Genomic DNA, 26,248 nt, shown 5'->3' on the forward strand with positions numbered 1-26,248 from the left:
GGGACGGGAGTTGATGGAGGCTCGCAGCGGTTTTCTCAGGCCTATCTGAGAGCCTGAGTGCCTACTCTGAACGGGCAACTTCTGGTAGGGGCGGCCTGTGGCCCTCCTGGTGTCCTGCTAGCTACATGGGCAACCCAGGGGTGAGCAGCAGCACTCGATCTCTTCTTACCTCAGGTAGAAACTCTCTCTTTCCCTTCCTTCCTTCCTTCCTTCCTTCCTTCCTTCCTTCCTTCCTTCCTTCCTTCCTTCCTTCCTTCCTTCCTTCTCATATGTTTCCCTCCCTCCTTCCCTCCTTCTATCCCTCCCTCTGTTCCCTCCTTTTTTCCGTTTTCCTTCCCTTCCTTTCTATCCTCCTTCTCTTCTCTCTCCTTCCTTCCTTTTCCCCCTTAATTCTTTCCTTTCTTCCTTCCCTCCTTTCTTTCCTTCCTTCCTTACCTCCTTTCCTTCTTTTCTTCCTTCCTTCCCTCCCTCCCTCCCTCCCTCCTTCCTTCCTTCCTTCCTTCCAGAGAGGACATGATGTGTGCAAAGCATTTTGTAAATTGTAAAGTCCTATACAAATGTCTGCCCTTATTGCCCCCAGTACCCAACAGAATGTCATGTCCACAGTTGGTGCTTAGTAATTGAGCCAGAAGGGATCTTAAAAGTCATTAGTCCAACCAGCTCATTTTACAGAGAAGGAAATTGAGGCCGAGAGATATTAAGTGGTCTGCCTAAGGTCACGCAGTGACGATTGTAACGCTGAAATGTCCTTGATCTGGGAAAACAAATGTGCTTCTCTGGCTTGGAGTAGGATTGCACCTCCCACATGAGGCACTACATTGAGATTGCCCGGGACCCTCCTTGTGTGCATGGTTGGGTGGTGTTAACCGTTCCTTCTCTCCCTAGGTCAGAGCTGTCAGATGGGAGAGCCCCAGCAGACTGGATGAAGCTGGCGTGGGCACCATGTCATCATGTGTCTCTAGCCAGCCCGCCCCCACACCCTCGGAGAGGCCCACACCACGGGATGAGAACCCTAAACCCTGCGAGGCCCTCCACGGGCTCTCATCCCTGAGCCTCCACTTGGGCAGCATGGAGTCCTTCATCGTGGTGACTGAGTGCGAGCCTGGCTGTGCCAGCGGGGCCCTGGGCCAGGGGCAGCCGGAGGAGCAGATGGAGCACGGTGGGGAGGAGGAGGAGGTTCTCCAGGCACCTGCTGACCCTGGGCCCCAGGCCCGGCCCCACCTCTCCGGCCGCAAGCTGTCCTTGCAGGAGCGGTCCCAGGCCACCCTGTCCCCTGGAGGGAGCGGGAGTGTGAACGGCCGCTTTATCTACCCCTCTCTTCCTTACTCTCCGGTCAGCTCACCCCAGTCCTCCCCCCGGCTCCCCCGCAGGCCCACGGTGGAGTCTAGACACGTCTCTATCACCGGGATGCAGGTAAGAGAAGCGGCGGGCACCCCTCATCTCTTGTGCGGTGTCTCCTTGTCTTTCTTCTGTAATGGTGGTTGAGGGATGGGACAGGCGGAGTTCTCATTAGAAGCTACCTTAGAGCAGGGTTGGGGAAGCTGCAGCCTTGAGGCAAAATGATATAGAATGGAAATTGCAAGGCCAAGGAACTGAAACCTCTGTGGGGGGGGGGGTGTTGCCTGCAGCCTCAAGGCCACATGTGGCCCTCTAGGTCCTCAAGTGCGGCCTTTGATTGAATCCAAGCTTCACAGAACAAACCCACTTAATAAAAGGATTTGTTCTGTAAAACTTGGGCTCAGTCAAAAGGCTGTACCCCAGGACCTAGAAGGCCACATGTGGCCTCAAGGCCAAAGGTTCCCCACTCCTGCTCCCCACTTCCATGTCATATGCATGAAAGGAAGTTATCCTTTCACAATGAGTCTGGGAGAGTGAGGTGGTCCTAAGTTATGGAGAAAAGAGAAGTTTGACCTTTGCTTGGTAGGAAAGCAGGAGCCACTGAAGATTCTTAAGCACAGGAGTAACATGGTTAGATCTATTTGGAAGAATGATGTGTTGAAGGAGACACAGTGAAGAAATCTAGACTGTCCAGATTGGTGGCAGTGGGGGCTGGTGGCTTTGAGAACAGAAATCCAGGGCAGACGGAAGCCACCTTGTAAAGGTGGGATCCCTAGGTCCTAGATGGGAAAGGACAGATCGAAACATGGGAGATTTCTTGAATTGGGAAGCCACAGGTCAGAAAGGGAAGTTGGGAGGCAGGGAGAGTTTGAAAAGAAAGGCAAGGGCTCCATTGGATGCATGTTGAATTTGAGGGGCTGGAGAGAAAACCAGGTAACTAGAGATAATTTAGTCTGAACCCATTTTAGAGATAAAGAAACTGAGGCCCAGAGAGGTCAGGTTGGACCTTGCTTGAGGTCCCACAGCCAGGAAGTGTCAGATCAGGGATTCCAGGCCCGATTCTCTGAGTCCAAATCCATCTGTTTTTCCTGTAACGCCGTGATACTCTGCATGGAGGAGTCAGGCGATTGCACCTCCAGGTTAATGAATCCCTCCTCCGCTGTCCCCCTCTCCCACCTGGCCCAAACTTCCTGAGTGTGTTTCCTTGAAGGCTGAACTTGGGGCTTTCACTGAGTTCTACCCTGCAGGTTCCTGCCAGAACCTTGCCTGGGGTAGGCTATAGCTCCCCTGAATTGGGTTAAGCCATCCTGGGGCTGCCTCGGGGATGGAGACCGAGGAGACCCAGAGCAGGGGAGGAACAGCCCCAAGGACACGTGCTGAGCGAGCGGGAGAACCAGGAGCAGAAGGAGGGTCTCCTCACTCCCCAGTCCAGCATTCTTTCCACTAAAAGCTCTCGGTGAAGTCCCCCACAGCATGGTACAATGGAAGGCAGACCAGCTCTGGAGTCTGAGGCCCTGGGTTCAGATCCCACCTCTGAGGTTATTGCACACGTGTGACCTTGGACAAGTCATTTAAACCACCCGGCCCTGTTTCCACATCTCTGAAATGAATAGGTTGGACGAGGTGGCCCCCAGGCCTCTTCTAGTCTAGGGTCCAGTTTTTATTGTTTTTCTGTTGTTTCTTTCAGTCATGTCTGACTCTGGGACCCCATCTGGGGTTTTCTTAGCAGAGATACTGGAGTGGGTTGCCATTTCCTTCTCCAGCTCATTTTACAGAGGAGGAAACTGAGGCAAACAGAGTGAAATGACTTGCCCAGGGTAACACAGCTAGATAGTGCCTGAGGCTAGATTTGAACTCAGGTCTTCCTGACTCCACGCCCAGTGCTCTATCCACTGTGCCACCTAGCTGTCAGGATCCTGTGACCTCAGTTCAAATCCTTACTACCCTTATGATTTTAGGCCAATCACTTAATTTCTCTGGGCCTCGTTTTTCTCACCTCCAACATGAAGGGGGTTGGATTAGAAGGCTTCTGAAGGTTCTGTTTTGGATCTCTGGTCCTAATTAATGCCCCCTTCAGCTGCTTCATCAGGTACGGCAGTGACTCTGGGTCTGTTATCTGAGCATCGGGTTGGCCCAGATCCATGCAGCTCATTTGCTGTATTTCTTGGGTGTGAAGTGAAACTTCAGGGTTTGTTTCAATGTGCATTTCCTGTATGATTACTGATGTGCTACATTCTTTCTCTTATGCTACATTTTCTATATTACTGGAGAACGGTAATAATAACTAACGTTTATATAACGCCTACTATGTGCCAGGCACTGTGCTAAGTGCTTTACAAATATCTCATTTGATCCTTGCAACAACCCTGGGATGTAGGAGCTGTTATTGTCCCTATTTTACAGATGAGAAAACTGAGGCAGGCAGAGAGTTAAGCGACTTGCCTAGGGTCACACAGCTAGGAAGTGTCTGAGGCTGTATTTGAACTAAGGTCTTCCTGACTCCAGGTCCCGTACTTTCTGCACTATGGTGCCTCATAACTGCCTGTTTTATCATATTCTTTGACCATTTGTCTATTGGGAATGGCTTTTATTCTTACATATTTGTTAGTTGGCCATGTATCCTGGATATCAAACCCTTGTCATTGATATTTAATACAAAGTTTTGCCCCAGTTTACCACTTACTACTAATTCTAGTTGCATTAATTTTATTTATGCAAAAGTGTTTCAGTTTTCAGTTTCACATAATTAGAATAGAATTACCCATTTTATCTTGTAATTGCTTCTAGCTCTTGTTTGGTTATTAATAATACTAATACTAGTAGCTGTGTTGTTACATAATAATAATTGCATTTCTAGCTAATGATAACAATAATAGTAATAGCACTTTAAGTTTAAGCCTGTTCCCTCCCTGCTCTGGGTCTCATTTTTCTCTAGCTAAGAAAAGCTCATCCCCAAGGAAGGGTCCCAGGATTGCTTAACCTAATTCTGGGGAGCTATAACCTATCCTAGCAAAGATTCTGGCAGGAGCCTGCGGGGCTGGGCTGTGGAATCCCAGAGTTCATTGAAAACCCCCGAGTTTAGCCTTCAAGGAAACACACCAGGAAATTCAGGTCAGGTTGGGGGAGGCAGGCAGAGGAGGAATTCATTATGCTCTTTACATATGTTATCCCATTTGATCCACACAAAAGCTCTGGGAGGGAGGTATAATTATTACCCCCATTTTAAAGGTCAGGAAACTGAGGCAGAGAGATCAAGAGACTTGCTCAGGGTCCCGCTTGAGATCAGTGCTCTGCCTTGCTGTTTCACCTTGCTGCATTGCTTATCTTTGGGGCTCATGACATCCGTGGGATGGTTACAGACAGGATTAGAGGCTGAGATAACCAGCTAAGCATTTTAGGATCTTCGCACAGAAGGTTGTAGACTGTGTGTGAAGCCTCAGCTCCCCTAATTATGAGGTTGGGAGGAAGTCACTGCAATCCCACCTGGGGTGGGAGAGCCTTGTGGGAGGAGACAGGGGAGGAGACAGCCTTGGGCACCCTGGGAGCCCTCGTGGCTCACAAGGCCTGCAAAAACCCCGGAGGATGCTGGGGAGGCCCCACAGTCACTCCCCACCTCCAAGTGTCTGATAGCAAAGGAGTCCCTTTGAAGAGCGTAGAAGTTCCCCAGGCCCCGGCCAGGCCCCACACTTCTTTTTTGTCTTGGAGCGAGATCTTTGGCGGGGTGGTATCTTCATTCAGCCCTTACCTGTGGCCAGAGGGGGGAGGCCAAGATTTTGGGTACAGGCAGGGCCCTGTCTGCCTCTGCAGCCGAGGAGGGAAGTCCCACCTGCCAAGGAGAAGTCTGGTCCTCCGAGGGAAAACCCACTTTCAAATTAGCTTTCTAAAATCCTATTTTTAATGATAGAGGATAGAGACCAGACTTGTGATTTCATTGGTTTGGGGACCTCCCTGGTGAGGAAACTCCCTCTCCTGATTCAGCTTATGAGGGAGTCAGTCAACAAACATCTGTTAAATAGTTACTCTGTCCCAAGCATTGTGCTAAGTGCTAGGGGTTCAGAGAAAGGCAAATACACATAAGTGCCTGCCCTCAGGGAGCTCACGGTCTAATGAGGGAGGCCACATGCAAACAACTGTGTACCTAAAAGATCTAAACAGGGTCAGTGGGAGGTAATGTCAGTAGAAAGTGGACTATAGGGAAAGGCCTCCTGCCAAAGAAGAGATCTGAGCTTGAAGGGGTGATGGGACCTGGGCCCCAAAAGCCCTAAGACTATGTCTCTGGGATTATCAGAGCAATTACACTGACCCAAGGCCTCTGTCCTTGGTGCCAGATCCTCACGGACCAGCCTCTGACAGCCAAACAAAAAAACCTGTCTTTTCTCCCTCCATGTCTGGTATCAACAAAGTTTTCTCTGCAGACTCCATGGATTTTCCCATCCATGGATCACAGACACCTTCTTTCAAAGCTCCTGGACCACTTGCATATGCCGACCACTCCCTAATCCCATCCCCACCCCCTACCCCCATCACCTAATTAGCATCCTTGGCATCCTCTCACTGTCTCTCTTCCATATAAGCTTTTCCATCACTCTTATCAGGTTACAGGTTCCCTAAGAACCCTTGCCTGTTTCTATTGGCATCATAATAAACTTTGCCACTTGACTGGAGGATGGTTTGAGTGTGTGGATTCATTCCAGGCAACATCACCCTGTACCCTGACATTTTGAGGTCCCAGCACCCCTAAGCTGTGTCAGCACCCCTAAACCTCATCAAGTTGAACCTTGCAGAAATTCCGGAAAGCCAAGAGGTAGAGATAAGGAAGGAGAATATTCTAGGCATGAGGCACAGCCAGGGCAAAGGCACAGAGGTGGGGTGTCCCATTTGGTGTGAGGAAGAAACAGCAAGAAGGTCGTATTGCTGCATCTTATAGGGAGGGGCCCGGTTTGAAGGGTTTTAAATGCCATTTTATATTGGATCCTGAGGGTAATAGGGAATCACTGGAGTTTATTCAAGAGGGAAGGTACTGAGAGCACTGAGAGGTTAATTGACTTTTCTAGGGTTTCCCAGCTCACATATGTTAGAGATGGGGCTTAAACCAGGCCATCCAGATCTGAGGCCAGCTCTCTATGCACCAGGCCATGCTGCCTCTTTTTTAATGAGATCTTTTGTTTTTATAATGCAGTTTTCTTGTTTAGTGATTTTCAGTCATGTCTGACTTTTTGTGACCCCATTTGGGGTTTTCTTGGCAGAGATATTGCAGTGGTTTACCATTTCCTTCTCCAGCTCATTTTACAGGTGAGGAAACTGAGGCAAGCAGGGTGAAGTGACTTGCCCAAGGTCACACAGTTAGTAAATGTCAAGTATCTGAGGCTAGATTTTGACTCAGGTCCTCCTGACTCCAAGGCTGGAGCTCTACCCACTGTGCCGCCTAGCTGCCCCCAAGGAAGCATTTATTAAGCAGCTGTTATGTGCCGGGCACAGGTGCTGAGGAGACAGAGACAAGAATGAGACAGGAACACAGTGGAGGAGAATGTTGGCTTTGGAGTCCACTGACCCGAGCTGGAATCCCAGCTGTGTGACTTCAGACACGCCGCTTAACCTCTGTTTCCTCCACTCGACTCAGTGCCCTCGAAGATCCTTTCCTGCTGTGGGTCAGATTCTGGGACCCTCCAGATACTTTATTCCACTGGGGGCAAATAGCAGGAGGTTGGACAGAATGCCAAGAAATCAAGAGCGAGATGACCTTTGCTGGCGGCCGTGGCAGAGATTCCAAGAGGTTGGACGTGAGGGAGGCATGGGGCACAGCCCAGTCAGGAGATGACAGATGTCACGGATGGGGACCAGCAGGCTTCCCAAACTTGCTTAGCGGATTGACCATCGATGACCTGGAGGGTGGTGCCCATGTGTCCTCTTAGTTGGGCAAAGGGTCGGAGGTGTGGTTCCCTCAGGCCCCCACCGCTTTGTTGGATCAATTCTGCCTTCTGTGGCTCTTGAGGTCAGCTAGGTGGCAATGGATAGAGATTGCTTATATTGGAGTCAGGAAGACCCGAGTTCAAATCCTGCCTCTATGACCCTGGACAAGTAACTTAACCTCTGTCTCAGTTTCCTCAACTGTAAAATGGGGATAATATTATCTACCTTCCAGGATGAGAAAGTATTTGTAAAGCGCTTTGTAACCCTTATAACATTATATTAATGCTAGCTGTTGTTTTTATTGGTTTGTTTTCTGCCTTGCAAAGAGGTCTGGGAGGACAGGGGTGGTAACAAATTTTTTTCTACTTTCTTTCCTTCTAATGACCTATCAACAGCTTTCTGGGGCTTGCCACTTTCCTGTTCAGGGGATCAGAGTCCAGATATTTTCTCAGTGTCCAGGTGGCCTCTGAGTCCACCCCCTACCTGTCTGGGCCTAGCCAGAGGTGACTTTTTTTTTTTAAACTTTTATTTTTCCCAGTTAATAATGATTTGTTTTCTCTTCCCCCTTCCCTTACACCCCTTGACAGAGATGCCTCTGACATTTTCCCCCTTGTCTCCTCTCTACCACAGGACTGTGTACAGCTTAATCAGTATACGCTGAAAGATGAGATTGGGAAGGTAAATAGAAAGAGGGGCTGGTGCCTCTCAGATACTTGAGGTAGGGGCTGGGAGGAAGAGGGAGGGGGGGATGGGAGAAGAGGAGGCCTAGGGGAGGGGAGAGTTCTGTTCAATTTGGTGCTGACGCTTTGGGTGGTTTTCTTTGTTTTTCGAAGAAAATTAAAGTTATTTCTGGAAGAAAAAACACTTCTTCAGGCCCCAAGTCCTACTCCTCCATTACGGTGGTAAAGACATTGTTCCCTTATAGTCATGGAAGCTTTGGGCCAGAAGGAATCTTAGGGGCATCTACCCTGATCTGGACTCGGGCAGGAATCTGAGCTACAGCAAACCAGAAAATGGTTGCTCAGCCTTTCCTTGAAGGCCTCCATTGGGATCACCTAGCCCAACCCCTCTGTTTTGTATGTGGGGAAACTGAGACCCAGGAAGGAAGAGAAACTGGCTTAAAATCACAGGAGTTAGCAAGAGACAAAGAAAAAATGTCTGTTTCACAGCCACTGACTGGGAAACATGATGGTGATCTTCAGGGGGAAATGGAGGAGAGTATGGTTGGTTCAGGTCAGCCCATTCACATACTGGAGAGAGGGCGTGGGGCACAGCAGACCATAGATTTAGAGTTGGAAAGGACCTTAGAGGTCATTTTACAAATGAGGAAACTGAGGTACCAAGGTTAAGTGACCCGCTTAGAGTGACCCAGCCAGTAAATGTCTGAGGTGGGATTTGAACCCAGGCCTTTCTGACTCCCAAGTCTTGATTTCTCTACTATATCATCTACCTTTCTGGCGGCTGGAGCATCAAGTCCCCGTAAGAAGGACAGCCCATTATTTCACGTGGAGGGGGCCAGATGGGTTCTCTTTTGTTGCCTTTAGTGAGAGCAGTCCAAAGTATGTTTCTGGCTTTATGCCTGGTCCTGCAGAAATAACTAAAATGGAGGAAAGACACACAGGAAATACTAACAGTTTTGGGCTGACCTGCCAGTTAGGGCCCTGGGAGCTGGGAGTGCTTGGGAGTGGGTTGGGTGGTCATGGAAGGCTGCCTGGGCTCTGAGCTTGACCTCAAAGGGTGGGTGGGAGCTGTAGAGGTGTCTGTAGTGAGGGGTGGGACTGTGGAAGGCTGCCTGGGCTCTGAGCTTGACCTCGAAGGGTGGGTGGGAGCTGTAGAGGTGTCTGTAGTGAGGGGTAGGACTGTGGCTATTCCAGGTCTACGGGTGGGACAGTGTCAGGCTGCATCCAGACCAGGCTGGCCAGGGGAGCTCTTGGGGAATACTCCTGACCCTGGCCCAGGGGATGCTGGGAGGAAGGACACCCAGGAGGGGAGTATCACAGACTTGTTCTCCTTCATTCAGGGTTCTTATGGAGTGGTCAAGCTGGCTTACAACGAAGATGACAATACTTACTATGTGAGTACCTGGCTTCCCGCCCCTGGTGGGCCCCTGGTCTGCAGGAGTGTGAGCTCTTTGAGCGTAAAAACTGCTTTCCATGTACCGGCTTGGAAGCCCTTCCTACTCCCTCGTTTTACAGATGAGGAAACTGAGGCACAGGGAGACGAGACTTTGGATAGGATCATGGATTTAAAAATGGAAAGAACCCTAAGGGCTATGTTGTCTACCCTCCACAATTTACAGATGAGGAAACTAAGGCTCAAAGAGATCGTAGCATCATAGATTCAGAGCAGGAAGGGACCCCAGAGGCCCTGGGGTCCACCCCCTCATTTCACAGATGGAGAAACTGAGGCCCTGAGTGTGGGGGAGGGAGTGAAGCTCCCTGCTCCAAGTCAGCAGAGGCTGATAAGCAAATACCAGAGCCAGGTTTACATGGGTCCTGTGAGGACGAGCCCAACACTGTTTTCCATCGAACCACAGTGGGAGAGATGGAATCTTGGGTTTACTACTTACTACCTGTGTGACTTTGAGCGAATCACTGGATGTCTTTGGGACTCTGTAAAATGAAGGGTCTGAACTATTACTACTACTAGTAATAATAATAATGATAATAATGATAATAGCTAGTATTTATAAAGTACTTTAAAGTTTGTAAAATGCTCTGCACACGCTGTCTCATTGAATCTTCCCAACAACTCTGAGAGATAAATACTATAATTGTTCCCATTTTACAAATGAAGCAACTGAGGCTGAGAGTGACTTGCCCAAGATCAAAAAACTAGTCTGAGGCAGGATTTGAACTGGGGTCTTCCTGACTTTAAGTCTAACACTATACACAATGTCATCCAGTTGCCTTGGAGCACTAGAAGACCTCCGACTTTCTAGCTCTAAAGTGATGATGTAATAATAATAATAATAATATAATAATAATGATAATAATAGCAACAATAATAATAGCAACTAATACTTACATGATACTTTAAGGTTTGCAAAATGCTTTTACATGTGTGATCTAATATGATTCTAAGAGCCATAGAATATGATCTTGTGATGAAATCATCCCTATGCGTTCAGAAAGCGCTTTTGTTCCCATTTTTGCAAATGGTGAAACTGAGGGGAAGGGGCTTACTAAAGTCACACAGTGGGTCATTGTCAGAGCCTGAATTATAACTCCCAGGGCTTGCAGCCCCCAAGTCCTAGCCCGTTCCCCTAGACCACACTCTCTTTCAGTGGACATCCGTTTTCCAGTTGTCTTGCCCCAAACCCTCTCCCTTGGCCCCTTTATTTGATAGGATATCCTGGCCACTGGACTTCCCACCAGGCTGGGAGGATCTGTCAGAGGGTTATGTTGTCCAGTGCTCAGAGCAGTGACTTGAGGTCATGAGGGCCTGGGGAGGGCTGGGGTTTAGCACGAGGGTCCTTGATAGATGCAGAATCCACCTCCGCTGTGGGGGTGACTCACCAACAGTGACTTGGACTTTGGGAATTTCCTCTTCCAGGCCATGAAGGTGCTTTCCAAAAAGAAGCTGATGCGGCAGGCAGGCTTCCCCCGTGAGTGTATGGGATTGGGATGAGGGATTGAAACAGTGCACGGGAGGGCTGGTTTGGGAGGTGGGGCAGGGTGGCCCATGACAGAAGATGGCAGTCTAGGCTAGAGATGGGGGCAAGTGAGGGGACTGGAAAGGAGATGGGCTTTCAAGCTAGGCCTCTTAGTTCTGGCTGCCTCCTCCCTTCCCTTGGCCTCCCCTCCAGGCCCTCCCTCTCCTTGGCCTCCACCCTTTCCCCTCTCCTTGGCCTCCACCCTTTCCCCTCCTCTTGGCCTCCACCCCTTCACCTTCTCCTTGACCTGCTCCTCCTTCCTTCTCCCTTTGGCCTCTATACTCCCTCCCCTTGGCTTCTACCTCCTCATTTTGCCTCTTGGCCTCTACATTCCTCTTTCTCCTTGGCTTTTCTTCTGACCCCCCACCCATTTGCTTCTACCGCCTCCCTTCCCTTCTTAGCCTCCCCTCTATCCCTCCTCTCCTTGGCCTCCACTCTTCCCCCCTCTTGCTCCCCTCCATCCCTCCTCCTCTTGGCCTCTACCTCCTCCTTTCTTCTCTTGGCCTCCATCTCCTCCTTTCTCTTGGCCTCCCCTCCATCCCCCCTTCCCTTGGCCTCCACCTCTTCCTTTCTCTTCTTGGCTTTCACACCCCTCCCTCTCACCTCCCCATCTACCACTGGAAGAAGTGCAGAAAGGGAAACAAAGGACAATTTTGTTACTAACTTGTTAATTTAATACCCGCTTAAAAGAAATGATACTGCACATAACAGGTTCTATAGACGATCATCCATTGTATGTTGCAATGACTACATTTGTTTATTATTGTTCACGAGCAAAAGAAAATTGAAAAAAAAATCCAAGAAAAGGAAGGTTTCCTCTTCCCCTGCTTCTCCCCAATGTGAAAGTAGCTGAGTAATACGGAGTAGACGATCTGCTGGTCTCATGTAGCCCAAGATCACCTCAGCTTTCTCGGCCGCCATGTTGAACTTGCAGTGCGCTAAAATCTCCGGGCATTTTTCAGACAAATGTCTGTCTCTCTGTCTCCCCCCATCCCATCCTTCCCTCTTGTTCTCATTTAGGTGATTTTTGGGTGGGCGGGCTAGGCAATGGGGTTGAGTGACTTGCTCAGGGTCACACAGCTAGTAAGTGTTATGTGTCTGAGGCCGCATTTGAACTCAGAGCCCTGAATCCAGAGCCGGGGCTCTATCCACTGCGCCATCTAGCTGCCTCTAGGTGATTTTTTTTAACCAATTATAAGTCCTTCCATTTATCCTAACTAAATTTCATTTTCTTAGATGTGGGCCAGTGGCCTAGCCTGGCCCAGGTCATCCAGTGCTTCAGAAGGAAGAGACATTTATGTTGGGCCTTGAAGCCTGGACGGGGTATCAACAGGTCAAGATGGGGGTGGGGGGCATTCCACGTATAAAGGATAGCTTGAGAAAGGCACAGAAACAGGAGAGGCTGCAAACCATGGGTGGTAAGTAGTCCAGTTGGGTTGGAATATGTGGTGTAAAGATGGAAGTAATGTGAAATTAGGCCCCGAAGGTTTGTTGGAACCAGGTTGTACCTAAAATTCCCAGATCATAAGCTTGATCTCCACTGAGATCCCTAGCAAGGAGCTAGGGAAGGTGCCTGAGTGGTGGAGCATTGCCAGACTTTTTCTGGCATGGCTCACTCTTCCTCCAACCTCACAGGTCCTCACAGTGCGGTGTGTTCATTCTTCCCTACCAGGCCGTCCCCCACCCCGTGGCACCAAGCCCGCCTCAGAAGGCTGCATCCAACCCAAGGGCCCCATTGAACAGGTCTACCAAGAGATCGCTATTCTCAAAAAGCTGGACCATCCCAATGTGGTGAAGCTGGTGGAGGTGAGATGCCAGGGAGGTGGGAGGAGAAGGGTGAGGGCAGAGCAGCTTTGAGATTAAGGAGCCCGTGAGGTAGACAGGGGACAGATGTGAGAGCTGGTTTAGGAGACCTGGAGATTATTGCCTGGGCTGTAATCTGAGCTTTTCCTGGATGCTGACGGGCAGATCTAAAATGGAGAGGGACAAAACATTCACCTTAAAAAGTAAATTTTTATTGCTACCTTTATTTATATGTTACCTACGTTTGTCAGCATATCCCTCCCATTTCCCTTCCTAGAGAGCTATTTCTTATAACACAAAATGGAAAAAAAGCACGTTAGGAAAACTAATGTATCAAAAAAGGTCAGACATTATATGCACTATTTCATATCCATAGTCCCCCACCTCTGCAAAAGCAGTGGAGGGAGGAGAACCAAAACACTTTGGATAGACCTATTAATTAATCATACAAATGGGAATTTGCTTGCCCTTATAATAAATGTGGGGCAGCTGGGTGGCAAAGTGGATAGAGTGCTGGAGTCAAGAAGACCTGAGTTCAAATTTGGCCTCACACACTTCCTAGCTGTGTGACCCTGGGCAAATCACTTAACTCTGTTTGCCTCAGTTTCCTCATCTGTCAAATGATCTGGAGAAGGAAATGGCAAACCACTCCAGTATCTTGATCAAGAAAACCCCAAATGGGGTCACAAAGTGTCAGACGTGACTGATAACAACCACAATAAATGTAGTAAACAAGATAGAGAAGTCCATGAGATGCTACTCTCTGGCCTTGATGCATTTGTTGAGAGGCAGTGTGGTATAATAGGTAGTGCACTTGCTTTGGAGTCAGGGAGAATTAAGTTCGAATCCTGCCTCAGACATTTTTCTAGCTGTGTGACCTTGGGCAAGTCCCTTGACCTTTCTAGGCCTCAGTTTTTTAAAATGAGAAGACCTCTATGGTCCTTTCGAGGCCTAAATCTATTATCTGATGATCCCATGGAAGAGAGCTCAAAAGTAGTTTTCAGTGGGGCAGTGCCTTGCTGACCTTTCACCTTAGAATCAGTGGGTGCAGGAGGTGGGGCCCTGCTTAGCTTCTTCTTGAAGCTGAAATCACAGACTTCATCAGTGTTGGAAACTCCCCTTCCTGCATCTAAGGCTTAGTAGGTAAATCCTAGGGAGGTTCCTGGGGCACAGAGGGGTTAAGGGACTCACTTGGAGATTGCACAGCCAGCATATGTTAGTGGAAGGGTTTGAACCCAGGTCATACTAACTCCAAATAGTTATGTCCACTCCATACCACTGCATGGTCTTGAGAAATCTTCACAAACACAGGCAGGGAAGGTGTGTGGGGAGAGGAAAGACAGAACTTGTGAGGATTTATGAGGTTGTTCCAGAAGTCTGGCCACACTGCACCGTGGGAAGTGAGTTTTTAGTTCCCAAGCCTTGGGCCTTCTCTCCACATCTTTGTCTTCATTTCGGAGAGGAGAGAATGGAGAGTGTAGCAGGCCTGCCACTAAAGCACAGACTGGGAGGATATTGACCTTACGCCTTCCCACCCTTTCCACTCTCTTCTCTCCTAACCTCTCCCGTGTTTGTGTCTTTCTTGACAGGTCCTGGATGACCCAAATGAGGACCATCTCTACATGGGTAAGAAAGCCAGCTTATCCTTCCACTGCCTCCAAAGCCCCAGGGGCCCTTCCTTCTCTACTCGCTGAGATGCCCCTTCACTTGTGATAATAGCTTACATTCTACAGCGCTTGAAGGTTGGCTAGGCATCGTCAAGTTTGAACCTTACAACAGCCTGGTGTGAAGTAGGGGCTATTATTATCCCCATTTTACAGATGAACAAACTGAGACATAGAACAGTTAGCTAAGTGACTTGTTCATAGTCATAGCGCTACAGTGAGTGTCTGGGGCAAGATTCAAATCTAGGTCTTCCTGATTGCAGGTGGGCAGCTTAGTACGGTGGGAAGAGCTCTGGTTCAGAGGCAGAGGATAGGCCAAGAGGACTTGGACCCGTGATTTCTTTGGTACAGGGAACTCCCCCTTCTCTTTTCTCTCTCTCTCCCTCTCCTTCTCCCTCTCCCTCTCCAGTTATACTAGTGTCTAAGGCTGGATTGGAACTCAGGTCTTCCTGACTCCATGTCCACTTAGCTGCTTATGGGAAGTAGTGGGGAAGGTTAGACTGCGTGTCCTTTGAGGTCTCTTCTAGTGTCCCATTCACGGTCCTTTGAGGGAGGAAAAGAAAGGCCCCGTCCTCAAGGAAATTCCAGTCCTAAGAGGGATTAGCAATCACTACTGTAACAATCTCTCCTGTTGGTGCTGATTAGAAGGAAGGAAAGAAGCATTGCCAGGCACTGTGCTAAGTGCTTTATGAATATTATCTCCTCTGATTCTCACAACCACCCTGGACAGTAGGTGATATTATTATCTCCATTTTACAGATGAGGAAACTGAGGCAGATAGAGGTTAAATGACTTGCCCAGGGTCATACAAACTAGTAAGTGGCTCAGGCTGGATTTGAACTCAAGTCTTCCTGACCCCACAATCTAGCTGATTTTCTTGATAGACAAAAGTCCCGGATAATAATAATAATAATAATAATAATAATAATAATAATAACAATAATAATAACAATAATAATAATAATAGTAATAATAATAAAAACCAGGAAGAATCTCTTCTGTTGGAATTGGGGCTGCATTTTGGGCTGCATCACTTTTGATGGTCACAAGTTCCTGTTTGTGACTCTCTTTGGTTTGGGCTAGTATGCAAATGAAGCTGTGTTTCCTGAGTCTACGCCACATAGCAGTGGGCAGGGAGGACTCAGTGTCCTGGGAGTGGAGGGAAGGGGGTGGGATGAGGGAATAGGCAGCAGCCTGGGCTTTCAGTACTGTGGATAATCCACGCTCATAGGGGGAATGGAAAACTCACTGCACAGAATGCCAGATGGGATTCGAAAGCATCTGAGACTTTTATGAAGAAGTTACCCAGAACTAGGGTGTGCAGAAGAGTATGTTCTCCTTGGGAAGATGGCTACAGAGTCAGAAGATTCTGCCCTCAAAGCATCTGGGGAAGTCCTCTTAGGAAACCCCAGCATCCCAGGGCTGGAAGGGACCTCAGAGATCACCTAGCCCTTGCACAACATTCCTGACTGTCCAGTTTCTTCTTGGAGACCTCTAGGGGTAGGGAGCTCACTAGCCCCTGGAGCTGCCCATTCCTCTTCTGGACAGTTCTCACTATTTAGAAGTTTTTTCTTAGAGGCAGCTAAGGGACCCAGTGGATAGGGTGATAGAATTAGCAAGACCTGAGTTTGAATCTTTCCTTAGATACGTACTGTCTGTGTGACTCTGGGCATACTTTGGTCTCACTTTCCTCATCTATTAAATGGGAATGATAATGGTACCTACCTCATAAGGTTGTTGTAAGACTCAAATGAAATAACACATATAAAGTGTTTGCAAACTTTAACATTACATAAATTATAATAAATTATAATATTGAGCATAAATGAACCTTTCTGCGATTGTAGCCTGCACTCCTGGTTCTTCCCCCCTGGGGCCAAGTTCAGTCCCCTCTTGCGTATCACAGCCCTTCAAACTTGAGGACTATTCTCCCCCTTCCTGCCTCCCCACCCCTCCCCCAGCCTTCTTTTGCCCAGACTAAATAATTTCAGGTGCTTCAACTTTGCCCAACACTAGCTCCCATCTTCTTGACCTTCTCTGTCCACTATTCATCCATCTCAGTATAATTCCAAAAATGTACCCAGAACTGATTACATTACTCGAGATGTGCTCTGTTGAGGGCAGAGGGCAACAGCCGGTCACCTCTCTTGTTCCAGACATTCGACCCCTAGTCATGCAGCCTGAGACCCATTGACTTCCTTGCTGCCATGATAGGTTATTGACCCATGGTGCTTTCAGTCCACTATGGCCCTTGGCTCTTTTTCACATCAGTCACTTAACAGACATAGGAACTATGACCCAACCCCATTTCTCCCTGATCTTGCATTTGTAAAGTTGATTTTTTTTTAAAATTTTGGCAACCCACGTATTGGATTTCACATTTCTTCCCTCACCTTTTATTCTATTTGGTTCATCATCCTTGCCTTTCAAGGTTTTTTTTAATTCTAATTCTATCATTTCCAGTGTGTTAGCTATTCTACCCCGCTTCTTGTAGTCTCCTGATTTGCAAAGAGCATACCATCTGTCCCTTAATCTAGCTCATTGATAAAAATGTTGAATTATAATCATAAATCCTAAAGAGAATTATAAACCTACAAATATGAGCTATTGCTAACCAAAAACATCCTGTGGAAGAAATCTGTTCTATAGCTAGATCCTGATTAGTGCAAAGAATGAGTTCCCTGAAGTGACTGCGTTATTCAAATTCACATCATGTTTTCCTTTGGCCTGAAATGAATGACCGTATTTTACATAATTATAACTTTGAATAATTCGAATTCAAGTACATGTGACCACTTCAGGAGATATGTTATTCACCCTAATCAGGACCTAGCTGTACTGATTTTACTGATGAAGAAAATGAAAATGAGGGTATCATAGCTAGTTAAGTGTAGGAGGAGAGATTTGAACCCAGGACTTCCTGACTGTAAGTCCAGTTCCCTGTCTACTACGCCATGTGGTGTATACATCCCCCTTGCTCCCAAGAGTTGACCCAAACTGCCTAATGATGACATAACTGAGTTCCATAATACACGTCACTTTCCACTTGTGTGTATTATCCATTAACAGAAAAGAAGGATGTGTCTGATAACTGATGTCAGAATTATAATAACCGTAACTCTGATGGTTTAATATGAATATTGTCCATCGCATTTGACCGGAGTTTTGAATGCCTAACCATGATGGTTCTATTTATACCATCTTGTTTCTTGTATGGATTGTTTTTTGGATTCTACTTTCCTCACTCTGCATCAGTTCCTACAAGACCTCCCATGTTTCTCTGTATTCTCCACTCATCCTTCCCAATGGGGCAGCGATGCTCCATTCTCTTCCTGTACCCAAATGCCGTGCACATGTTTCACTTCCAGGTTTTGTTATTACACGGAGGTCTTCTCTTTTGGCCAGTTACTTCCTTGGGGGTATTGTGCTTGGTATGTTTATTAAATAAAATTATAGACTATTAGACCTGGAAAAAAACTTTAATTTATACATCTGTCTCATTGCCCGAGAGTAGGGCAATCCTTATGCTTATATTATGTCCTGGACCCCTCGGACAGTCTGGTGAAGCTTAGGGACCTTTTCTCAGAAGAATAATCGCTAACATTTACATAGAGCTTCCTACATGCCAGGCACTGTGCTAAGCGTTTTATAACTTATCTCTTTTGGTCCTCACAATGACCCTGGGAGGTAGATGTTATTATTATTATTATTGTTAGTAATAGCTAACATTTATTTAGGGGGCAGCTAGGTGGCACAATGGGTAGAGTGCTGGGCCTGGAGGCAGGAAGACTCATCTTCCTGAGTTCAAGTCTGGCTTTAGATACTTACTAGCTGTGTGACCCTGGGCAAGTCGCTTAACTCTGTTTGCCTCAGTTTCCTCATCTGGAAAATGGGCTGGAGAAGGAAACCACTCCAGTGTCTTTACCAAGAAAACCCCAAATGAGGTCACGAAGAATCTGATGTGACTGAAAAATGACTGAACAACAGAACATTTGTACAGTGTTTACTATGTGCAGGCACTTAATAATTAGTATCTTATTTGATCCTTACAACAACCTCTGGGAGCCAGGTGTTATTATTATTTCCATTTTACAGATGAAGAGACTGAGTCAATATAGGTGAAATGACTAGTCCAGGATCACACAGCTAGTAAGTATCTGAAGTTGGACTTGAACTCTGGTCTCCCTGACTCTCGGCCCAGCGTTCTGTGCTCCATGGTGCCACCTAGCTGCCACAATGGTTCTAAATGCATAAAATAAAATAGATGGGTTGCGAAGGAAATGAATTATATTAAAATAGAATCCAAACAAGGTCACAGACCCCGGGTTAAGAAGCTGAGCCCTACAGTCGCCTCTTGGCTATGACCAGAACAAAATCTCGACGTCTCTGCGGGACCGTTTGGGTTTGGTAGAAGGAAATGAGAAGGCAAGGAAGGAGGTTAGAGCTGCAAGGGACCTCCGAGATCATCCTCTCCAATGCTTGGTTTTAGAGAGAAAGATGCTGATACCCAAACTGTGTCTGAGGCCACAGGGAGAACGAGCTTTGTTGTGCTGTTTAGCTGTTTTAATCACGTCAGACTCTTCGTGACCCCGTGTAGGATTTTCTTTGTAAGTTTGCTATTTCCTTCTCCAACCCATTTTGAGGAAGCTGAGTCAAACAGGGTTAAGTGACTTGCCCAGGGTCACACAGCTAGGGAGTGTCTGAGACTGGATTTGAACTCAGGAAGATGAGTCTTCCAGACTCCAAGCCCCGAGCTCTATCTACTTAGCCACCTGGCTGCACCAAGTTGTGGACCCTGGTTCCTGATTCCAAACCCATTGTTTCTACATTCCCCCATTGGCTATCTCAGCTTTTTGGGGGCTCCACAGGCTTGATCACCATAACGTCTCTGGGCCCCTTTCCTCCCCATCTGAAACCTCTAGAATTATTGAGCAATTTGGGCCAGAAATGGGCTGGTTTTATACAACCATATCAACCCACTCGCTCCTGGCTGGTTTCCGGTGTTTGGGTGGAGTGAGGACCTAGATGCTTACAAGCTGAGAGGGAGTTGTACCCTGGTGGGTTTTATGAACCAACCCTCAGCCATAAAGACTAAAATAACCATGAGAAATTCGGGCCAGATCCGGTCTCCGTGATCTGTGATCTGTCAGGGGCTCGGACAGCTGGTTGAGTTCTCCTCTTGCCTTCTTCTCTGAAGTCTTTTCCAAAATACATCAATGTCGTGCCCTCGATTGTAGCCGCAGCTGCTTTGTCTTAACTTGTATTGGCCTGCCACACATCAGTTTTGAATTTAAGGCTTGGGGAGTGTACCCTGTGCTGTGGCATACTGACGCAGCCCGCTGTGGGGACAGGGGGTTGTCAGACTTGGTTGGAGTCAGGAGACCTGGGTTTGAGTTCTCTTTCTGATGCTAGCGATGCCATGCGATGGGCATTTCTGCAGTTGTTGCCGAGTTGTTTTAGGTATGTCCGACTCTTCGTGACCCGTTTTTGGGATTTTCTTGGCAGAGATACTGGAGGAGTTTGCCATTTCCTTCTCCAGCTCATTTTAAAAATACTGTTTTTAAAAATTTCCTCCAGTTACATGTAAAGACAGTTTTTAACATTCATTTAAAAATTTTTTTTGAGTTCCATATTTTCTCTTCCTCCCTTACCACCCCCCTCTTTGAGACAGTAATCATTCACAGCTATCTATCATACAACGTTGCTGTCACTGTGTTCGACGTGGCATTCATACACCATCAGTTCTTTGGAGGTGGATAGCAGAACTGTCTTGGATCATTGTATTGCTGAGAATAGCTAAGACATTCACAGCCGTCCATCATACAATGTTGCTGCTGCTGCGTTCAGTGTTCTTCTGGTTCTGCTCACTTCACTCTGCATCAGTTTATATAAGTCTTTCCAGGTTTTTCTGAAATCATTTCTCATAGTGCAGTCATATACCACAACTTGTTCGCCAGCTCATTTTACAGATGAGGACTTAAGTTATGGACAAATTCCTTTATGTCTGAGCCCTCAGTTTGCTCATCTGTAGAATGGGGCAGATAACACATGCGCTACCCACCTACAAGGGCTGTTGGTTTGCTGAACCTCCAAGTGCTATGGAAACGTGGGTTTTAATATCTGTTTCCTTTTCTGAGAATGCCGAGGGTGCTGGGAGGCTGCAGGCATTTGAACTCTGTTTCTGAGGAATTCAGCTCCCTCCCCTTTTGCTTTCCCATCCCCTACTGGGTATATAAACTTAAAGGATACTTTTTGGGAAAATTCTGGTAAATAAAGTGAACTCTAGTTGGCCATGGGAGGGGGGAGTTGGGAAGGGGAGGGGAGGACAAGACTGGATTGTAGAATGACCAGCTCCCAATTTGTCACCTCTCTTTCCTTGCAGTGTTTGAACTGGTCAATCAGGGGTGAGTATTCCAGGCCAAGAGCTCCACCGTGTTTCCCAGGGGGCCGAGCTGAGGGCGGAGAGCCCAGAGGCTGGGGGAGGGGAACCATTACATTGACCTAATTAGATTTTTTTTTTTCCAATGAATGTTCAGGCCTGTAATGGAAGTGCCAACAGTCAAGCCACTGACTGAGGACCAGGCCCGATTCTACTTCCAAGATCTGATCAAAGGCATTGAATACTGTGAGCCAGTTTTCAACAAGTCTGGGAGGAGAGTAGGGTTTTCAGGGAGGTGGAGGCAATTTCCCTGAATTTCCCTGTGGGGCGAGGGGAGGAGTACATTCTCTAAGATACAGTCATAAACTGCCTCAGACTCTGCAATGACCGTCACATCATTTTACAATTACAGATTACGATGATGGTCAGATTTTGTTGTTCAGTCATGTCTGACTATCCGTGAGCCCTTTTGGGGTTTTCTTGGCAAAGATACTGGAGAGGTTTGCCATTTCCTTCTCCAGCTCATTATACAGATGAGGAAACTGAGGCAAACAGAGTTAAGTGACTTGCCCAGGGTCACCCATCTGGTAAGTATCTGAGGCCAGATTTGAACTCAGGTCTTCCTGACTCAAGGCCAGGTGCTCTATCCACTGAAACACCTAGCTGCCCATCATGGTCAGAAATCAAAGACAAATCTTCGGTGAATAAAAGTCAGGATATCTCCCAAATAACACTGAGGTCATCATAGTTGGCTTAAAGTTCAAAGGATTGAAAGATGGCCACTTTTTAGAGAAGAACAATTAGATATAATATGGATTATCCTTTGTTTACTTTTCAAACCAACAAGCCACAACTCTTGGTATTTAATTAACAAATTGTTCCTTGAATCAAGGCCTTTTACAGATAGAAAGAAGGAAGGAAAGAAGCATTTATTAATAAGTGCCTACTGTGTGGTAGGCACTACTTTACAGATCCATCATTTGATCCTCACAATACCTATGGGAGGGAAGGAGGTGCTATTTTTATCCCCATTTTACAGTTGAGGAAACTGAGGCAGACAGCTGTTAAGTGACTTGGACAGGGTCACGCAGCTAGCAAGTGTCATGAGGTTGGATTTGAACTCAGGCCTTTCTGACTCAGGCCCAGTGCACCACCTAGTTGCCTCATGAGAACATGCTTGGATTTCCTAGGTCTTGCCTCTCTTATCTGGGTGTCAGGGTCAGTGAAAGCAATATCATAAGACATGACTTCAACTAATACTTACTTTTGGGCACTGAAGGATAATTTGTGAAGTTTTGCTCCCCACAATGGGCCTTTGGTCTTTAGCAGGAACAAATATTACTCTTCCTTATTTTGAAGGCGGAAGGAAGCTCCCTCGGAGATGGTCTCCCCCTCTCTTGAGAGCAGGGTTGGAGGTGGGGAGGTGGAGGGGAACGGGAGGAAAGCAGAGAGCCTGGGCTTTCTGCAGGGCACTGGCTTACAATCCCTGAGGGGGTTTGGAGTCTTCCCTGACATATTTTTCCCATTCTAGAAGGTGGAAAAAGCATGTGTGTTGGTCTCAGGAGACCTGGGTTTGAGCCCAGGCTACCATCAGCCGGCTGGGTGACTTTGGGCCTCCCCTTGACTTCCCAGTTTCCTTATCTGTAGAATGGGGCTGTACCACTGGTGCTCTAGGGTTGCTAGAGTCAGTTCTGGGAGTGGGTGAGCTTTTTTGGTGTTATCCTGGGTCTGACGTGAGCCCCCCTCCCTCCAGTGCACTACCAGAAGATCATCCACCGAGACATCAAGCCTTCCAACCTCCTGGTTGGAGAGGATGGACACATCAAGATCGCGGACTTTGGGGTGAGCAATGAATTCAAGGGCACCGACGCCCTCCTCACCAACACCGTGGGCACACCGGCCTTCATGGCGCCTGAAACACTGTCTGAGACCCGGAAGATCTTCTCTGGGAAGGTAGGATGGGTGGGTAGGTGGCAATCGAAGTTCCCTTTGTCCTGCTACATGGGGGAGTGATTGTAAAAAGTTTAGACGGAAAAGGCATTGATTAAGCACTTACTGTGTGCTTAGTGCCAGGGATACACATACAACCAAGCAAGATGATCCCTAACCTTGAGGAGCTTACGTTCTGGCAGGGCAAGACAACATATGAAAGGGGGACGCTAGAAAAGGGGAGAGCCAGGTGGCGTCTTGGTGTAGAGGTGGCTGGCAGGTGCCACGGAGAGCAGAAGAGCCAGGTGACTCAGGAGCAGAGTCCAAGGTTAGGGGGTTTCAGGGGCCAGATGAGGATAGTGCCTACAGTGCAGGTGGCATGGGGTGCAGATGGTTGGGAAACAGCATGGAGGCTTGCTTCTAGACAGGACAAGGCTAAAGGTCACCTGTCAGACCCAGGAGATTCAGGGCGTGGACAGAGTTTGGGCTTGGAGGCAGGAAGACCTGAGTTCAAATCCTTCCTTTGACACTTACTTGCTGTGTGACCTTGGCCAAGTCAAGTTACCTCTGAGCCCGTTTCTTCATCTGTAAAAGGAGGAATATTAATACCTGCAATGTCCCTCCCCATTGTTTCGAGGCTAAGAGGAAACTATTTCTATTACAAATTACTTTGCAAACTTTAAAGTCTTTTAAGAATGTCAGATGTTGGGGCAGCAAGGGGGCACCATAGTGCACAGAGTGCTGAGCCTGGAGTCAGGAAGCCTCATGTTCTTGAGTTCAAATCTGACCTTAGACACATACTAGCTGTGGGACCTTGGGCAAGTCACTTAACCCTGATTGCCTTTTAAAAAAAAATGCCAGATGTTTCTGCTGCTGTTGTCATTATCCCCACCCCTCCTGCTGGGGTATCTTCTTCTCTTTTCAGGCTCTGGATGTGTGGGCCATGGGAGTGACCCTCTACTGCTTTGTCTTCGGCCAGGTAACTCACTGGTGACATTCTTCCCCCACCTCTTACCTAATCTGTCATGGGAGGGAGAGGGGCGATGCCCCTCCAGTCACCAAGCATCATCAAGCTGGCGAAGGACCTCAGAAGCCATTGAATTCAACCCCCTCATTTTACAGATGGGGAAACTGAGGCCCAGGGACATGATGTGACCTTGCCCAGGGCTACAAGGTAGTAAGTGGAAGAGCTAGAATTTGAACCCAGGTCTTCCGACTCAAAATTTAGCATTTTTTCATCAGGTTGAGTCTGTGACCCAACTGGACAAAAATGGTATTGACTCCCTTATAGGCTTCCAGGGGGCGCCACAGTGCCTAGTGCTGGACCTGCGGTCAGGAAGACTGGATGAGTCCCCATGCAGCTTATGTAACTTACAAGCTATGTAGCTCTGGGCCAGGCAAGTAACCTGGCTGACTCAGTGTCCTCATCTGTAAAATGGGCTGCCTCCCAGAACTGTTGTGAGGACAAAATGAGATCATATTTGTGAAGCGCTTGGCCAGCTGTAAAGCTGTAAATGCTAGCAAGTAACATTATCATCATCGTTATTGTTATTACCGTTATTCTTGGTATGGTTGGCGTGGGTTGCCATTTTCAGATTTCTCTATCTAGATCCAAGGATGCAGAAGGATGCCTTTTTCCATTCGTGTCCTTGACCCCCTGTCCAGGGAAGTTTGAGTCTCTGGCCCTGTGAGGGCAGCTGATTCCTGGGGAAGGATGGTAGTTTGGGGATAGTGGTACTCTCTGGATGGGACCCTTGGCAGGGAGAGGGCTGGGAAGACCTTTTTAATGCAGTCACCAGATAGAAATCCCTGTGCAAACTGGCATTTTTGTGTGTGTGTGTGTGAGGTATTTGAGAGTCACACAGCTAGTGAGTGTTATGTTTCTGAGGCTGGATTTGAACTCAGGTCCTCCTGACTCCAGGCGCCACGTGGCACAGTGGATAGAGCACCGGCCCTGGAGTCAGGAGGACCTGAGCTCAAATCTGGCCTCAGACACTTAACACTTACTAGCTGTGTGACCCTGGGCAAGTCACTTAACCCCAATTGCCTTAAAAAAGAAAAAAAAGAAAAGAAACTGACCATTTTCAAACCAACATCTATGGCTGTCACTACAAGGTCCTGTTCTCTGGGAGGCCAGGAGACTCTGGCTTATTCATCCTTGTGGCCCCATGGCTTCTGGCACCAGGCCCTATGCGGAACAGGTGCTCAATTAATGTCTGTTGAATGAGTCAGTTATCATTAATAATGAGCATGAGGGACAGCCTGGTATAAGGGCTGGAGAGCTGGCCTCAAACTGGGTTCAAATCCTGCCTCCGACACATACTAGCTGTGTGACCCTTGACGAAGTACTGAATCTCTGTGCCCCAGACAACTCTAGGATGAGCGCATCAGTGAAGAGAAGAGCTCCCCATAGAGCTGAAATGATCGGTCTGGGCTCAGACAAATCCTAGGCATATGAGAGTTAGGCACCATGAGAGTCAACGTCGTCTCTTTTTCATGTGGTTGGGGGAGAGGGGAAGAAGAGAAGGGCCTTCTTTTGGTGAAATGGGGAAAACAGGATACTCAGAAGTCATATGGCAAAGTCACAATGGGACCAGCACTGATATGTAGCCTTTAGCCACTGATGTCTTCAGTTTTTCCCAAGATTTGGGGGCAGATCTTTTCTCTCCTGCCCTGGACCTACCTCAGTTTCCCCATCTACGACACAAGGAATAATCCTAGCCACCCAAACTCAGTGGTGAAAGGATGGTATCTTTGACATAGAGGGGTCTTTTCATGAATATTCCCAGAGAAATGGATGGGAGCCAGCCGAGGGTGTGCTGGTAAATGTTTAACAACCAGCTCTCTGGGAGGGAAAATGTACACATAACACATTTTAAAATTTAATCTGCATTACTAACATTTTTTTTCCATCACTTTCTTGAGTCTAGATAATTAATATGACAATAAATCAAGCCATGATTTGCCAATTTCCAAGGTACACATGATCACACTGAAAATTTAACAACTGGCTCTCTGGAGCCAATTTCCAAGGTGCAAATGCTTGCACTGAAAATTTAACAGTCGTCTCTCTGGAGTCCGTATGAGTTGACTTCAGCATATCATTGGGGCCAACTGATTCTTCCTTCATTGACTCTTTTCTCCAGTGCCCATTTATGGATGAACGGATCTTGTCTTTGCATAGTAAGATCAAAAGCCAGGCCCTGGAGTTCCCAGACCAGTAAGTACCCTCCAAAACCTCAGCAACATAACTGATATTTATCCCCTTTTCTTTATTCACCATTCTAGTTCTGGCCCTGAATGCCGCCATTTCCCGCCTCCATGCCTTTCCATAGGCTATCCCCCATGCTTGGCATGCCCTCTCTCCTTGCCTGGACTAACAGAGCCCCTCCCTTTAAGATGTAGTTCAGGTACCACCTTCTATTTAAAGCCTTTCCTAGTTTCCCAAGTGCTGATGCCCTCCCCACCACCCACCTTGCATTTAATCTCTTTGTAGTTATACTGTATATTTTTACACGTGTGCTTGTCTCCCCATTGGAATGTAAGCTTCTTGAGGGCAGGGACCATTTC

General features: G+C 47.5%; 1 protein-coding gene across 6 annotated transcripts in view; it reads left to right on the forward strand.

Annotated features, from left to right (window-relative positions):
• Nucleotides 1-26,248, forward strand: part of CAMKK2 (calcium/calmodulin dependent protein kinase kinase 2) — a 64,904-nt gene that overhangs the window by 23,334 nt on the left and 15,322 nt on the right. For all 6 annotated transcript variants that reach the window (XM_027853567.1, XM_027853568.1, XM_027853569.1 and 3 more), the window contains exons 2-12: nt 886-1,413; nt 7,879-7,926; nt 9,269-9,322; nt 10,804-10,855; nt 12,576-12,709; nt 14,296-14,332; nt 20,753-20,774; nt 20,907-20,995; nt 22,503-22,702; nt 23,604-23,657; nt 25,825-25,898. In XM_027853567.1, the coding sequence (XP_027709368.1) occupies nt 943-1,413; nt 7,879-7,926; nt 9,269-9,322; nt 10,804-10,855; nt 12,576-12,709; nt 14,296-14,332; nt 20,753-20,774; nt 20,907-20,995; nt 22,503-22,702; nt 23,604-23,657; nt 25,825-25,898 (1,235 nt within the window). In that variant the 5' untranslated portion in view covers nt 886-942. The remainder of the gene's footprint in view (nt 1-885; nt 1,414-7,878; nt 7,927-9,268; nt 9,323-10,803; nt 10,856-12,575; nt 12,710-14,295; nt 14,333-20,752; nt 20,775-20,906; nt 20,996-22,502; nt 22,703-23,603; nt 23,658-25,824; nt 25,899-26,248) is intronic.

This window comes from Vombatus ursinus, unplaced genomic scaffold (genome assembly GCF_900497805.2).
Source record: "Vombatus ursinus unplaced genomic scaffold, bare-nosed wombat genome assembly UNPS02009994.1, whole genome shotgun sequence".
In the NCBI taxonomy this organism is placed as follows: domain Eukaryota; kingdom Metazoa; phylum Chordata; class Mammalia; order Diprotodontia; family Vombatidae; genus Vombatus; species Vombatus ursinus.